The 13,831-nt window shown below is 46.7% G+C and overlaps 1 protein-coding gene across 10 annotated transcripts in view; it reads left to right on the top strand.

Annotated features, from left to right (window-relative positions):
* Positions 1 to 13,831, top strand: part of PTK2 (protein tyrosine kinase 2) — a 300,863-nt gene that overhangs the window by 202,719 nt on the left and 84,313 nt on the right. For all 10 annotated transcript variants that reach the window (XM_070748364.1, XM_070748360.1, XM_070748365.1 and 7 more), the window contains 4 exons: positions 5,057 to 5,157; positions 7,509 to 7,624; positions 11,480 to 11,580; positions 12,975 to 13,064. In XM_070748364.1, coding sequence (XP_070604465.1) covers positions 5,057 to 5,157; positions 7,509 to 7,624; positions 11,480 to 11,580; positions 12,975 to 13,064 — 408 coding nt within the window. The remainder of the gene's footprint in view (positions 1 to 5,056; positions 5,158 to 7,508; positions 7,625 to 11,479; positions 11,581 to 12,974; positions 13,065 to 13,831) is intronic.

The raw sequence follows: 13,831 nt of genomic DNA, 5'->3' as shown, positions 1-13,831 counted from the left end.
CTCCCTTTACCTCTTCCTCCTTCTCGTTCCTCCCGCCCCTTGGGTTCTTCCCCAGCGGTCAGAGCTCCTATTCAGGATGATTCAGAATCCTCCCAGGATGAATATGAGGATGTAGAGGAGGATGAAGACCCTTTTCAGGGCTTATCAGAGGATGAGGAATCCCAAATAAAGGTCCCTCCTCCAATTACTATTTTTCCTTCTCAACTATTCAAATCTCTCCTCCTCAAAGCTAGAATTTCTACGGGATTAGCAGCCCAGGAGAAACAAGCCTCCACTTCCACTGATCCCCCGGAGGAGAATTTACCTTACTTCACAGAGGAACAGGAGGATAACGAGGTAACTCCTATGCCTAAATTGTTTAAAGATGCCTTACTCAAACAGTGGGATTTTCCAGCCTCTGGCCTTAATCCCTCCACCAAGGACAGAAAGTTGTATAAACTCTCCTCTTCCTATGAAGAGCTTCTATCTTTCCCCAAACCAGATGAACCTGTCAAGATTCTTCACTCGGCAGCGGCTGTGCCAGGCGAGGCGGAGGAAGTCCTCCGTCCAGAGGACAAGCGCATCGAGCAAATGCTCAAAAGAGGTTTCTCCGCTGATTCCTGGGCCATTAAAAGTTCTGCAGCGGCCTCCTTCTTCTCCAGAGCCATGCTGCTGTGGCTTCGCCAACTTCAACAGCACATTCCTCCCGATGACTTGAGAGGTCAACAAGACTTCAACAAGGTCTTTGCAGCTGCCCAGTACGTGGCTGATGCCACTTTGCAATCTACTAGATTTTCTGCTAAGTCTATTGCAGCCTCTACAACGGCAAGAAGACTCCTATGGATTCGCCCTTGGCAAGCGGGAGTTCGCCAAAAGTGGCAGTTATCCCAGGGCCCCTTAAAGCGCGACCTTCTCTTCGGTGACCTTCTGGATCCACTCCTCACGGAGACCACGGATAAGAAGAAGGTTTTGGGCCCAACCACGAAAAAGGTTACCAAAACGCAGTCCTTTCGTCGCCCAGGGCGCCAGCAAGATCAAGCGGCTTCCTATCAGAGATCTCCAGGTCAGTATTCCCCCCGCTTTCGTTCCCAAGGTAGGAACTCCAGGGGTAGAGGTTTTCGTTTCCAAAGGGGAGCTTCCTCTAACAGGGCTTCAAAAAAACCTAGATGGTAATCTTTCCTCCATTCCCATAGGGGGTCGCCTAGCTCATTTCGCTTCAAATTGGCGTCTCTCCTCCAAGGACCCTTGGGTCATTGACACTGTTCAAACAGGTCTTCTTTTAGAATTTATTTCTCCTCCCCCTAAACGTTTTATTTCCTGCCCTTCTCCCAGGTCATCCTCAGATTGTAACCGTATGGAGGAGGCCGTTTCTCATCTATTGTCCATTAGAGCCATTCAACCGGTCCCTTCCGGTCAGAAGGGCCTAGGTTTTTACTCCATTCTATTTATGGTTCCAAAGTCCTCCGGAGGTTGGAGAGCCATTTTGGATTTAAAGAAACTAAACCTATTCATCAAATATAGGAAGTTTAAGATGCACTCCTTGTCTTCTATTTTGGCCGCCATTCACTCGGGAGATTTCATGGTCTCCTTAGACCTCACTGAGGCCTACCTTCACATTCCTATAGCCAAATGCCACAGAAAATTTTTACGTTTTTCCTTTCAAGGCAGGCATTTCCAGTATAGGGCGATGCCATTTGGCCTTTCCTCGGCCCCTCGGGTCTTTACAAAGCTCTTGGGGTCCCTGGCGGCCTATATCCGGGCGTCTCCCATCCACATTTTATGTTATCTTGATGATATTTTAATTCATGGGAACTCCCTAGAGAGAGTGAAATCAGACCTTTCTGTCACCATGTCAGTCCTTCAGGACCATGGGTTTTCCATCAACTTTGAAAAAAGCCACCTCCAACCTTCCACTTCCATTCCACACCTGGGATCCATTATTGATTCAAAATCTTCCCAGGTTTTTCTCTCTCCCGAGAGAAAACTCAGTATAGTGGAGTTAATTTCTAACATTTTATCTAATCCTTCAGTATCCATAGTTACTCTATCTTCCCTTTTGGGGAAGATGGTGTCATGCATAGGCATCATTCCCTGGGCTCGCCTTCATGCTAGGGAACTCCAGTGGCTTCTGTTGCCTTTTCAGAGATCGGGGCACAGCAACTCAAATCGACGCATTGTCATCCCACTGAGTGTTCGCAGATCCTTCAAGTGGTGGAAGTCTCCGGCCATGGACAAAGGATCCCCGTTCAGGTGCCCGGATCAATTTGTCATCACCACAGATGCCAGTCTATCGGGATGGGGCGCCCACGCCCAGGGGATGATAGCCCAGGGCACGTGGTCCCCGGAGGAAGCTTCCAGGCCAATCAATTGGCTAGAGTTAAGAGCCGTTTCCCTGGCTCTGAAGCATTTCTCTCCTCGCATTCCCAACCGGCACGTTCTCATTCTCACCGACAACATTGCCACAAAAAGCCATATCTGCAGACAGGGAGGCACGAGATCCAAGGCTCTCATGAGGGAGGCCCTCAAGTTGGGCCTTTGGGCGGAAAAACATCTCCAGTCGCTCCTAGCCGATCACATCTCGGGGAGTCTCAACGTCCAGGCGGATTGGCTATCCCGAGCAACGATAGACCCAGGAGAGTGGAACCTCCATCAAGACCTGTTCCATCAAATCACCCTCAGATTCGGCCTACCAGTTCTGGATCTCTTCGCGACCAATGCGAACGCCCAACTCCCTCGCTTCTATTCCAGATTTCCATCCCCGGGAGCGGAAGCAATCAATGCCCTCCGGAGTCCATGGCCTCCAGGCCTACTCTACGCATTTCCTCCAATTCCAATCCTCCCGGACGTGATTCACAAGGTCCTCACCGAGAGGGCCCGAGTAATCTTAATCGCCCCTCATTGGCCCCGCCGGCCCTGGTTCGCGGATCTCCAACAGCTGTCCGTCCAGGACCCTTGGCGACTCCCCGTTTCGGGGGATATGCTGCGGCAGGGGGCCTCTTTCCATCCAGACCCGGAGTGGTTCCACCTCACCGCTTGGCTGTTATCAGGAGAGATTTAGAACTGCGTGGGCATGACCCCGATTCAGTGGAGGTCATTTTAAAGGCCAGAAGGGGCTCAACCAATCGAATCTACGACCACACGTGGTCCAAGTTTCACCAGTGGTGTCTTCAGGAAGGTCTCTCCCCTCTGTGCATCCCCATTCACAGAATCATTTCCTTCCTTATGCAAGGCTTCCATAAAGGACTGTCCACCAGCACCCTCCGGCGTCATCTGGCAGCCATTTCATCTGTCCTAGGGGGTCCCCGCAGACAGCCTCTCCGATCCCTCCTTGAAGTTCAGGAATTCCTCAAGGGCATAGCCAACCTCAGACCTTCCAAGGTCCACAGGTATCCATCCTGGGATTTGCCACGGGTTCTCCATTCCCTCACGCAGGCACCATACGAACCCCTAAAATCGGCGTCCCTCAGGTACCTATCCTTTAAGGTAGCCTTCCTGGTGGCTATTACCTCTGCCCGACGCATTTCGGAGCTGGCTGCCCTCTCAATCAGGCAGGACCTTTGCCAATTCCATCAGGACAAGGTAGTCTTGCGACTGGACCCCACCTTCTTACCCAAGGTCAGTTCCATGTTCCACAGATCTCAGGATATTGTCCTACCTTCCTTCTGCCTCCAACGAGACCATCCCTTGGCAATTAGATGGCACACCCTGGATCTCACCAGAGCGCTGAGAATATATATCCAACGCACAGGACCCTTTCGGAGGTCAGAAGCACTTTTTGTAGCCTATCATCCCAGAGTTATGGGGGCCAAAGTGTCTTCAACAGTAATAGGCCGTTGGATCAGAGGGACTATATCTAAGGCCTACGAGTCGGCCTCCCTCTCAGTTCCAAGGAACATCACTGCGCATTCCACCAGGAGCGCAGCCACCTCGGCCGCTTGGGCGACTCAAGCCCCGTTGGAGGAGGTCTGCAAAAGCAGCCACTTGGGCCTCGCCAAATTCCTTCATCAGGCACTACAAAATTGATTCTTATGCTTCAGCGGACGCTGCCTTCGGCAGAAGGGTACTCCAATCCGTTATCTCTCACGATAGCAAGCTAATCCCACCCTAGGGACCATCTATTGGGTATGTCCCATGTGACTGCTGGACCCGCTCCTTCAGTACGGAGAATAGGCGTTGATTGCTTACCTGAACGCCTCTTCTCGTACGGTGAGCGGGTACAGCAGTCACTTCCCGCCCTTGTATGTGTCTTCTTTACCTTTCTATACCTTTCTTCCTCTAACAATGAGAGTTGAACACTACAGAGCTTCACAACTGAGCCTAGTCTATGGATTCGCGAATTCTGGGGAAGGGGCGGATCCGGCAAGCTTTTTTAATACTAGGCTCAGTTCCACCGGATTGGACATGAGCAACCCATGTGACTGCTGTACCCGCTCACCGTACGAGAAGAGGCGTTCAGGTAAGCAATCAACGCCTATTTTCTGCCGTCATACTTTTATGTTTCTATGTTTCTATGTTTCTATACATAAACTATATAAGCCGGGGGGTGGGAGAGTATTTCAATTCCCCCATGCCTGGCGACATAGGTGGATCTTAAGCAATTTATGAAAGGCAAGGAGGGTGGGGGCAGTTCTAATCTCTGGGGGGAGTTGATTCCAGAGGGCCGGGGCCGCCACAGAGAAGGCTCTTCCCCTGGGACCCGCCAGATGACATTGTTTAGTCGATGGGACCCGGAGAAGGCCAACTCTGTGGGACATAACTGGTCGCTGGGATTCGTGCGGCAGAAGGCGGTCCCGGAGATATAGGTTATGACCTAAAAAGCCCATGAAGGGCTTTATAGGTCATAACCAACACTTTGAATTGTGACCGGAAACTGCTCTACTTCATATTGATGGGGACAGAGGAGCCCTGGCATCCATGCTGTGAAGCGGTGTGTGTAAGCCTTAAGTGCTAGTTGCTAGTAAGTCTAGAATCTGTTTCAGCCCCTTGCTCCAGGAAGAACACTTCCCCCTCTGTTTTCAGATTGCCTGTCACACAGCATGCCTCTGTTTAACGAGAACTTTTGCCTTCCCCGTTGCAGTAACGATGCGTCAGTTTGATCACCCTCACATTGTGAAGCTGATTGGCGTCATTACGGAAAACCCCGTCTGGATCATTATGGAGCTCTGTACCCAGGGAGAGGTGAGAAGGATCCATCAAGACATGTCCGTCCTCAGGGGCTCGATAAAGACTTTGATGGGGTGTGGGATGTGGACGTATGGTGCCGGACGTCTTTCTCGAAGGAAGGAAGCGTCATCAGTATTTGGCAAGGACAAAATTGTCGTTTTGAACTGAGCCCAGGGGGAATTGTGGAATTGGAAGAGGAGACCCAAACTTGTTCTTCTCCGTGTGGAATTGAGCGACAATTCTCTCTGCTTTTCCACTGGGAAGAGGAGAGAGGAAAAGGATCGTAAATTAAAATCTTTGCGCATCCTACGTGTTAGTCCTTAACTTACAGCGGTTCAATTTAGCGGCCACTGGGATTGACAGCCACGAAAGAAAAAAAAAGACATTGAAAGTGAATAGACTGATGATTATGTTGTTTATGATGATTACACTGTGATTTACAGTGACAAAAAGAGTGTAGGGGGAAAATATTGTTATCAGATGAAACAATTCAAAAAAGAAGGGAGAAATGAAGTGAAGAGGTTATAAAGAATTGACAGTAGACATATTATTATTATTAATAATAATAATAATAATAATAATAATAATAATAATAATAATAATATATTAGATTTGTATGCCGCCCCTCTCCGAAGACTCAGGGCAGCTCACAACAATAACAAATACAATAAAAGTAATACAAATCTAATTAATAAAAAATAGACTCAAAACCCCTTAATATTGAAAACAATCAATACAACACAGCCATACCATTCTCAATTGCTATAGTCAGAAGAGGGGGGAGTTAAGCGACAGCGGCACTGAAAAACGTGACGTATGACCATTTTTCACACTTGCGACTGTTGCAGGGGTCGTAGTTGCCCACTGCTGATTTAGAGTATGACGGTCCAAGTTTTTGTAAAATATATACATTTTGTTGAATCAAAATCTAAGTTTTGATTGGAAGGAAAGTCTTTAAATTCTAAAGATAGCACAGAATATTATCATCACTTTCCTTTTAATAGTTGAAACACCACCACCACCTCCAACAATTGAGGCTGGAGTGATAGCCACTGCCAGGATTGCTTGGAGAAGTCCAATGATGGTTTAGAAATCACAATACAGTAATACCTCATGATACGAACTTAATTGGTGCAAGGAGGAGGTTCGTAAGACGAAAGGTTCGTAAGACGAAACATTGTTTCCCATAGGAAACAATGTAAAGTCAATTAATCCGTGCAACCAAAAAACCCCCTGCAAAAAAACGGCTTTCGGCGACTGCTGGGAAGCCGCACGGCTGTTTTAAAAGGTGACAGCCGGCCTGGGGGGCTTCCCAGCACCCCCCCGAACCCGGGTTCGGGGGGGTGCTGGGAAGCCCCCAGGCCGGCGGTCACCTTTTAAAACAGCCACGCGGCTTCCCAGCTGTCTCCTGAAGCCGAACGCCAAAGCCGAACTTCCGCGTTCGGCTTCGGGAGACATCTGGGAAGCCGCGCGGCTGTTTTAAAAGGTGACAGCCAGGCTGGGGGGCTTCCCAGCAACCTCCCGAACCGAACCCGGGGTTCAGAAAAATTTTGCCTTTTCTTACGAACTTTGTTCGAGTTACGAACCGGCGTTCGGGAGGCTTCTGGGAAGCCCCGCCGCCCGGCTGTCATCTTTTAAAACAGCCGCGCGGCTTCCCAGCAGTCTCCGAACGCCGGTTCGTAACTCGAAAAAAGTTCGTAAGAAGAGGCAAAATTTTTCTGAACCCCGGGTTCGTATCACGAGTTGTTCGTAAGATGAGGGGTTCGTATCTTGAGGTACCACTGTAGTTTCTCTGCAACAGCCTAGTGAGAATTGAGCATGTTTAATACCCATGAAAAGGAGGAGAGTGGAATGGCGAAGAGAGAGAGAGAGAGAGAGAGAGAGAGAGAGAGAAGGCAGTTGGGATTCTTTAGGCTGCAAGAGTGTTCCACTACTTAAGGGGCTGCCACAGAGAGGAGGGGGTCAGGCTGTTTTCCAAAACACCAGAGGGCCAGACAAGGAATAACGGATGGAAGCTGACCAAAGAGAGATTCAACCTGGAAATAAGGAGGAACATTCTGACGGTGAGAGCAATCAACCAGTGGAACAGCTTGCCTGCAGAGGTTGTGAGAACTCCAACACTTGAGACTTTCAAAGGCAGATTGGACTGCCATTTGTCCGAAATGGTGTAGGATTCCTCCTTGAGCAGGGGGTTGGACCTACAAGGTTCCTTCTAATTCTAATAATAATCTAAACATATTGAATCGAGATCCTTTGGACTGCAACATTCTGCTCCTGAATGTATTTTCACTTAATCTGACCTCTCCCTCCCCCCTCTCCCTCCCCCCCTTTTCTCTCTCTCTCTTTCTCTCTACTTTATCCTGTAGCTGAGATCGTTTCTGCAAGTCAGAAAATACAGCTTGGATCTGGCATCCTTGATACTTTATGCTTACCAACTTAGCACAGCACTTGCCTACTTAGAGAGCAAACGGTTTGTACATAGGTAAGATCATCATCTCCCTGCAAAACATCCTCCTCTAAAATGGTATATGCAGTAGTACCTCGTCATACGAACCCCTCGTCATACGAACTTTTCAAGATACAAACCCGGGGTTTGGAATTTTTTGCCTCTTCTTACGAGCTTTTGTCGCCTTACGAACCCGCCGCCACGAACGCCGAACCCAGAAGTTTGGCAAAAGTTTGGGTTCGGGAGAACGCCGAGAGTCCACGTTTCAGCCAGCCAGGAAGGACGTCTCCGTGATGTCAAAGCTCCGCCCCTGGAATTCCCTATTGGGATTCCCCACCTCCATTTGAGCCTCCCGACTGGCTGACAGCTCCATGGCTCTTCTGCAAAGGTGACAGCCGGGTGGCAGCGCTTCTCGGCGTTCACGCAAACGCCGAACCTGAATGTTTGCCAAACTTCCGGGTTCATAATTCAGGAGAACGCCGAGAAGCGCCCAGCTGTTTCAAAATCTGACAGCCGGGCGGCGGTGCCCAGCGGAGCGCCGTTTTTGCGATTTTTTTCTTTTTCCTTGCACGCATTAATCGCTTTTACATTGTTTCCTATGGGAAACATTGTTTCGTCTTATGAATTTTTCACCTTACGAACCTCCTCCCGGAACCAATTAAAATTCGTAAGACGAGGTATCACTGTATATTACTACCTGATATAAGAGCCACGTTGGGTTCAGTGGCAATGAGTTTTCTTATCCAGAACTCCCGTTTTCCATTGTTTCATGAGCTGATCAAATTTGCATCTCACCAAAAGCCATTCCTTTTATGTTGATTTAATGAACAAGGGTGAGTAGTATTTTAACATCTTAGAATCCACTTATTTTCATCCTTAATTTTTCGGTCTCATTGTGAGTATTAACTGTTCCGAAGCCAGGAGCATGAGAGAGACTCGGCAAAGGGTGACATCTGCTGGGCAACTTCTTCCACATGTTTGCTTAAATAGTAGCCCAAGTGAGTTAGGAAGGAGGTCTTCCAAAGCCTCTTGCGATTTCCAGTTTCCAGTTTGAAACAGCCTGCAACCTCCAAAGCATGAGATAGCAATAAGGGTTTTCCTGAAAACCGTTTAACCAATAGATTGCTCACATTTTCATGTTAATTTAAACGGAAAGCAATTGGATAATGTGACAACTTTAAAAGTAACTCTATACTTGTATGTTCTGTCGGGCTCTCTGGTAGACTCCTCCCGAAAATTCATAGGTACAAATTTCAGACACACACATGTTTGAAAATTCAAAACAATGTTCTTTATAATGAAAATTCCCTTAAACCAAGCCCTCTTTTGGTATAGCAAAGAGCACTGGTCTCCAAACAAACTGGTAATTTGTACAAGTCCCTTATCAGTTCTGTGATACTTAGCTTGCAGCTGTGAGGCAATTCACAGTCCTTCTTCTTTCACAAAGTGAAACACACTTTGCCCTGGTGTAGTTTCAAAGCAGAGAAAAATCAGCACACAAAAAGTCAAAGTCAGCAAGGCAGTCATGAAACACAACGATCAGATAATCCTCCACAATGGCCAAACCCACAGGCTGCTATTTATAGCAGCCTCACTAATGACCACAGCCCCACCCAACCACAGGTGGCCTCATTTTCTTTGATAATAATCTCTCAGTTGTTGCTGCCTATGCATCGCTCTCCGCATGCGTGGCTGTATCATTAACTCTTGTTCTGAATCCAAGGAGGAGACAGATAATTTATCTCCTTCTGAGCTGTCTGCCACACTCTCCTCCTCCCTGTCACTCATGTCTTCTTGGTTAGAGGAGCCTTCATCATCAGATTCCACCGGGGGGGGGGGACAAAACAGGCCTGCAGCATGTGGATATCTCCCCCACATCCACAGTCCTTGGGGCAGGAGCTGGGCCAGAGCTAACTACAACACTTGTAATAGTTTCAAGGTGATTTTGGATGCAGTAACACTCTTATACAGTAGATTATTTTTTTAATAAGAACCTGACATAATACTAGGGAAAATATGGAAGCAAGTTCAGAACTCTGATTCAGAATAGATTCTGCGTGATTTTTAACCAAGGGGTCAAGGAACCATAAATTAATCTTGTTTTTCTAAACCCCAAATCCTGGATTATTTTTTTTTCCTGCTTTGATGTACATATGCTTGTGCATTTCATTGTAAGGAAACTGGAAAGGCTTAAGCAGTATCAATAGGAAGATTGCTCGCTCGTCCTTTACTCCTCCTTCTGCAAACATCTGGTACCACAATGAAATTGTTACAGAGGTTTGGGATCCAGCCCCTAGCAGGAGCAGTGTGTAATTTTCTTACTACTGTACAGGAAGTTGTCATTTCAGGAAAGGAAAAATAACTTCAGTTTCCAAGGCTCTGGGGTGAATAATGACATCCTGATATTAGTGGAGAGGATAGAGATTTGTTACGCTTTTTTTTTTTTTTTGCACTTGGGGAATTTTAAGTAGTTTCCCCCTAAACACTAACTCCAGTGCAAGAATTTACAATGCGTGTGAAATTCTTTCTGAGAATCAGAATTAGGAAACAACATTGGTGGTACCATTGCATGCCTGTGTTTTATAATGATTCAAAAAGATTCCACAACTTGAAGCATTCTGTGGAAAAATTAGTGGAAGATTTATTATTATTATTATTTATTGGATTTGTATGCCGCCCCACTCCGCAGACTCAGGGCGGCTAACAACAGTGGTAAAACAACATGAACAATCCAATTAATAAAAACAACTAAAAAACCCTTATTATAAAAACCAAACATACACACAAACATACCATGCATAACTTGTAATAGCCTAGGGGGAAAGGATAACTTAACTCCCCCATGCCTGGCGACAAAGGTGGGTCTTAAGTAATTTGTGAAAGACAAGGAGGGTGGGGGCTGTTCTAATCTCTGGGGGGAGTTGGTTCCAGAGGGCCGGGGCCACCACAGAGAAGGCTCTTCCCCTGGGGCCCGCCAAACGACATTGTTTGGTCGACGGGACCCGGAGAACTCTGTGGGACCTTATCGGCCGCTGGGATTCGTGCAGTAGAAGGTGGTTCCGGATGTATTCTGGCCCAATGCCATGTAGGGCTTTAAAGGTCATTATCAACACTTTGAATTGTGACCGGAAACCAATCGGCAGCCAGTGCAGGCCGCGGAGTGTTGCAGAAACGTGGGCGAATCTAAGAAGCCCCACGATGGCTCTCGCGGCCGCATTCTGCACAATCTGAAGTTTCCAAACACTTTTCAAAGGTAGCCCCATGTAGAGAGCATTGCAGTAATCGAACCTCGAGGTGATGAGGGCATGAGTGACTGTGAGCAATGACTCCCAGTCCAAATAGGGCCACAACTGGTGCACCAGGCGAATGCCCCCCTCGCCACAGCCGAAAGATGATGTTCTAATGTCAGCTGTGGATCAAGGAGGATGCCCAAGTTGCGGACCCTCTCTGAGGGGGTCAATAGTTCCCCCCCCCAGGGTAATGGACGGACAGATGGAATTGTCCTTGGGAGGCAAGACCCACAGCCACTCCGTCTTGTCTGGGTTGAGTTTGAGTTTGTTGACACCCATCCAGGCCCCAACAGCCTCCAGGCACCGGCACATCACTTCCACTGCTTCGTTGACATTTAGTTGGAGATGTCTTAGTAAGTACCGTACTAAGCTGTGTAAACATTGGTTGCCCTTATGTTCAGGTGTAATTGTCTAACCCAGCTAGATTTTCATACAGTATGTAATGTGATACTGTATATTGTGCCTTCTTTTTTTTTTTTTTTGGAAGAGAGCAGGAATGTGATAGATTTTTGAGATGAAAATAATGCAATTAAATGTGCTCCAGATACGCTCAGGTGCTGATGCATGAAACTGAAGGATTAACATTTATGTCTTCCACCAGGGATATTGCTGCTAGAAATGTGCTGGTGTCCTCTACAGACTGTGTGAAACTAGGTGATTTTGGTTTGTCTCGGTATATGGAAGATAGCACATATTATAAAGGTAAGTGTTGGTTATGACCTATAAAACCCTACATGGCTTAGGACCAAATTACCTATGAGACTGTCTCCTGCCTCATGTATCTCAGCTGCCAGTTAGGTCCCACAGAGTTGGCCTTCTCCAGGTCCCGTCAGCCAGGCAATGCTGTCTGGTGGGGCCTAGGAGAAGAGCCTTCTCTGTGGCGGCCCTGGCCCTCTGGAATCAACTCCTTCCAGAGATTTGTACTGCCCCCACCCTCTTGGCCTTAATCCCAGTAAAAAGTGTGCGGCTACCTGATCAAGCCTAATGAGCCCGAAATAGATCTATAGTAGTCTCCCTTCCTTTTCATTATCAGCATTATAGTTGTTGGTTATAAAAAAACTTATCTGCTTTGGAATATGGCCCCTGGTGGAGCTGAGAGGCTCATTCGACAAAAAAATCTCTCTCTATCTCTCTGTCTCTGTCTCTCTGTCTCTCTCTCTGTCTCTCTGTCTGTCTCTCTGTCTCTCTCTGTCTGTCTCTCTGTCTCTCTCTCTGTCTCTCTCTCTCTGTGTCTCTCTCCCTCTGTCTCTCTCCCTCTCTGTCTCTGTCTCTCTCTCTCTCTCTCTCTCACACACACAATGTTTTTGCTGAATTTGAAAATTAAGGGAGACTAGGGTAAATCTATTTCGGCCTTGTTCTGGCCTCATCCGTTAGCCATACCCTCACTGGGATTTGAACTAGCAGCCTTTGTCTTGTAAGGCAGAGAATTAACCTCTAGGCTACAGTAGCCAATCCCTTCAGCTTTTTCGAGAGAACCCCCCCCCCCACAAATACATATATATATATATATATATATATATATATATATATATATATATATATGTATGTATGAATCATGAGGTACAAGATTTAATGATTGTCATAGGGTACAAATAAGTAGTCAGGAAAAATCAATATTAATATAAATCGTAAGGATACAAGCAACAAGTTACAGTCATACAATCATAAGTGGGAGGAGATGGGTGATAGGAATGATGAGAAGACTAATAGGAATAGTAACATAGCCTTAGTGAATAGTTTGACAGTGTTGAGGGAATTATTTGTTTAGCAGAGTGATGGTGTTTGCGAAAAAACCTGTTCTTCTGTCTAGTTGTCTTTGTGTGCAATGATCTATAGCAGTGTTTCCCAACCTTGGCAACTTGAAGATATTTGGACTTCAACTCCCAGAATTTCCCAGCCAGCATTCGCTGGCTGGGGAATTCTGGGAATTGAAGTCCAAATATCTTCAAGTTGCCAAGGTTGGGAAACACTGCTCTATAGCATCGTTATAGATACTCAAAAGTTCAGCTTGCAGCCCAACAGTGTAAAATAATAGGGAGCGGAGCAGAATAATGATTTTTAAGATGTTCTGAATGCATTTCATTTGTGCACTTCAGCTTCGAAAGGAAAATTGCCCATCAAGTGGATGGCCCCAGAATCCATCAACTTCCGACGTTTTACCTCAGCCAGTGATGTCTGGATGTTTGGTAAGAGAAGAGCAGCACGTGACCTGGGTCTCTGCCTCCGTTTTAACTTGCTTGTTGAATGCATGCAGGTAGTCTTCGACTTACGACCACAGTTGAGCCCAAAATATATATGTTGCTAAGTGAGATATTTGTTAATTGAGTTTTTCCCCCTTTCCCTGATGTTTCTTTTTCCATTATTATTATTATTATTATTATTATTATTATTATTATTATTAATTGGATTTGTATGCTGCCCCTCTCCGTAGACTTGGGGCGGCTAACAACAATGGTAAAAACAGCATGTAACAATCCAATACTAAAATAACTAAAAACCCTTATTATAAAACCAAACATACATACAAACATACCATACATGAATTGTAAAGGCCTAGGGGGAAAGAATATCTCAGTTCCCCCATGCCTGAAGGCAGAGGTGGGTTTTAAGGAGCTTACGAAAGGCAAGGAGGGTGGGGGCAATTCTAATCTCTGGGAGGAGCTGGTTCCAGAGGGCTGGTGCTGTCACAGAGAAGGCTCTTCCCTTGGGTCCCACCAAACGACATTGTTTAATTGACGGGACCCGGAGAAGGCCAACTCTGTGGGACCTAACCAGTCGCTGGGATTCGTGCGGCAGAAGGCGGTCCCGGAGATAATCTGGTTTCTTCTTGTTAAGTGAATCATTGAGTTGTTAAATTAGTAGCACATTGGTTAAATGAACTTTGACCTCCCCATTGACTTTGCTTGTCAGAAAGTCACAAAAGGGGATCACCTGATCCCGGGGCCATACAATG

This window comes from Erythrolamprus reginae, chromosome 3, assembly GCF_031021105.1.
Source record: "Erythrolamprus reginae isolate rEryReg1 chromosome 3, rEryReg1.hap1, whole genome shotgun sequence".
Lineage (NCBI taxonomy): Eukaryota > Metazoa > Chordata > Lepidosauria > Squamata > Dipsadidae > Erythrolamprus > Erythrolamprus reginae.
Note: the sequence above shows the minus strand (reverse complement) of the source record. Positions and strands in the feature narration are given on the sequence as shown.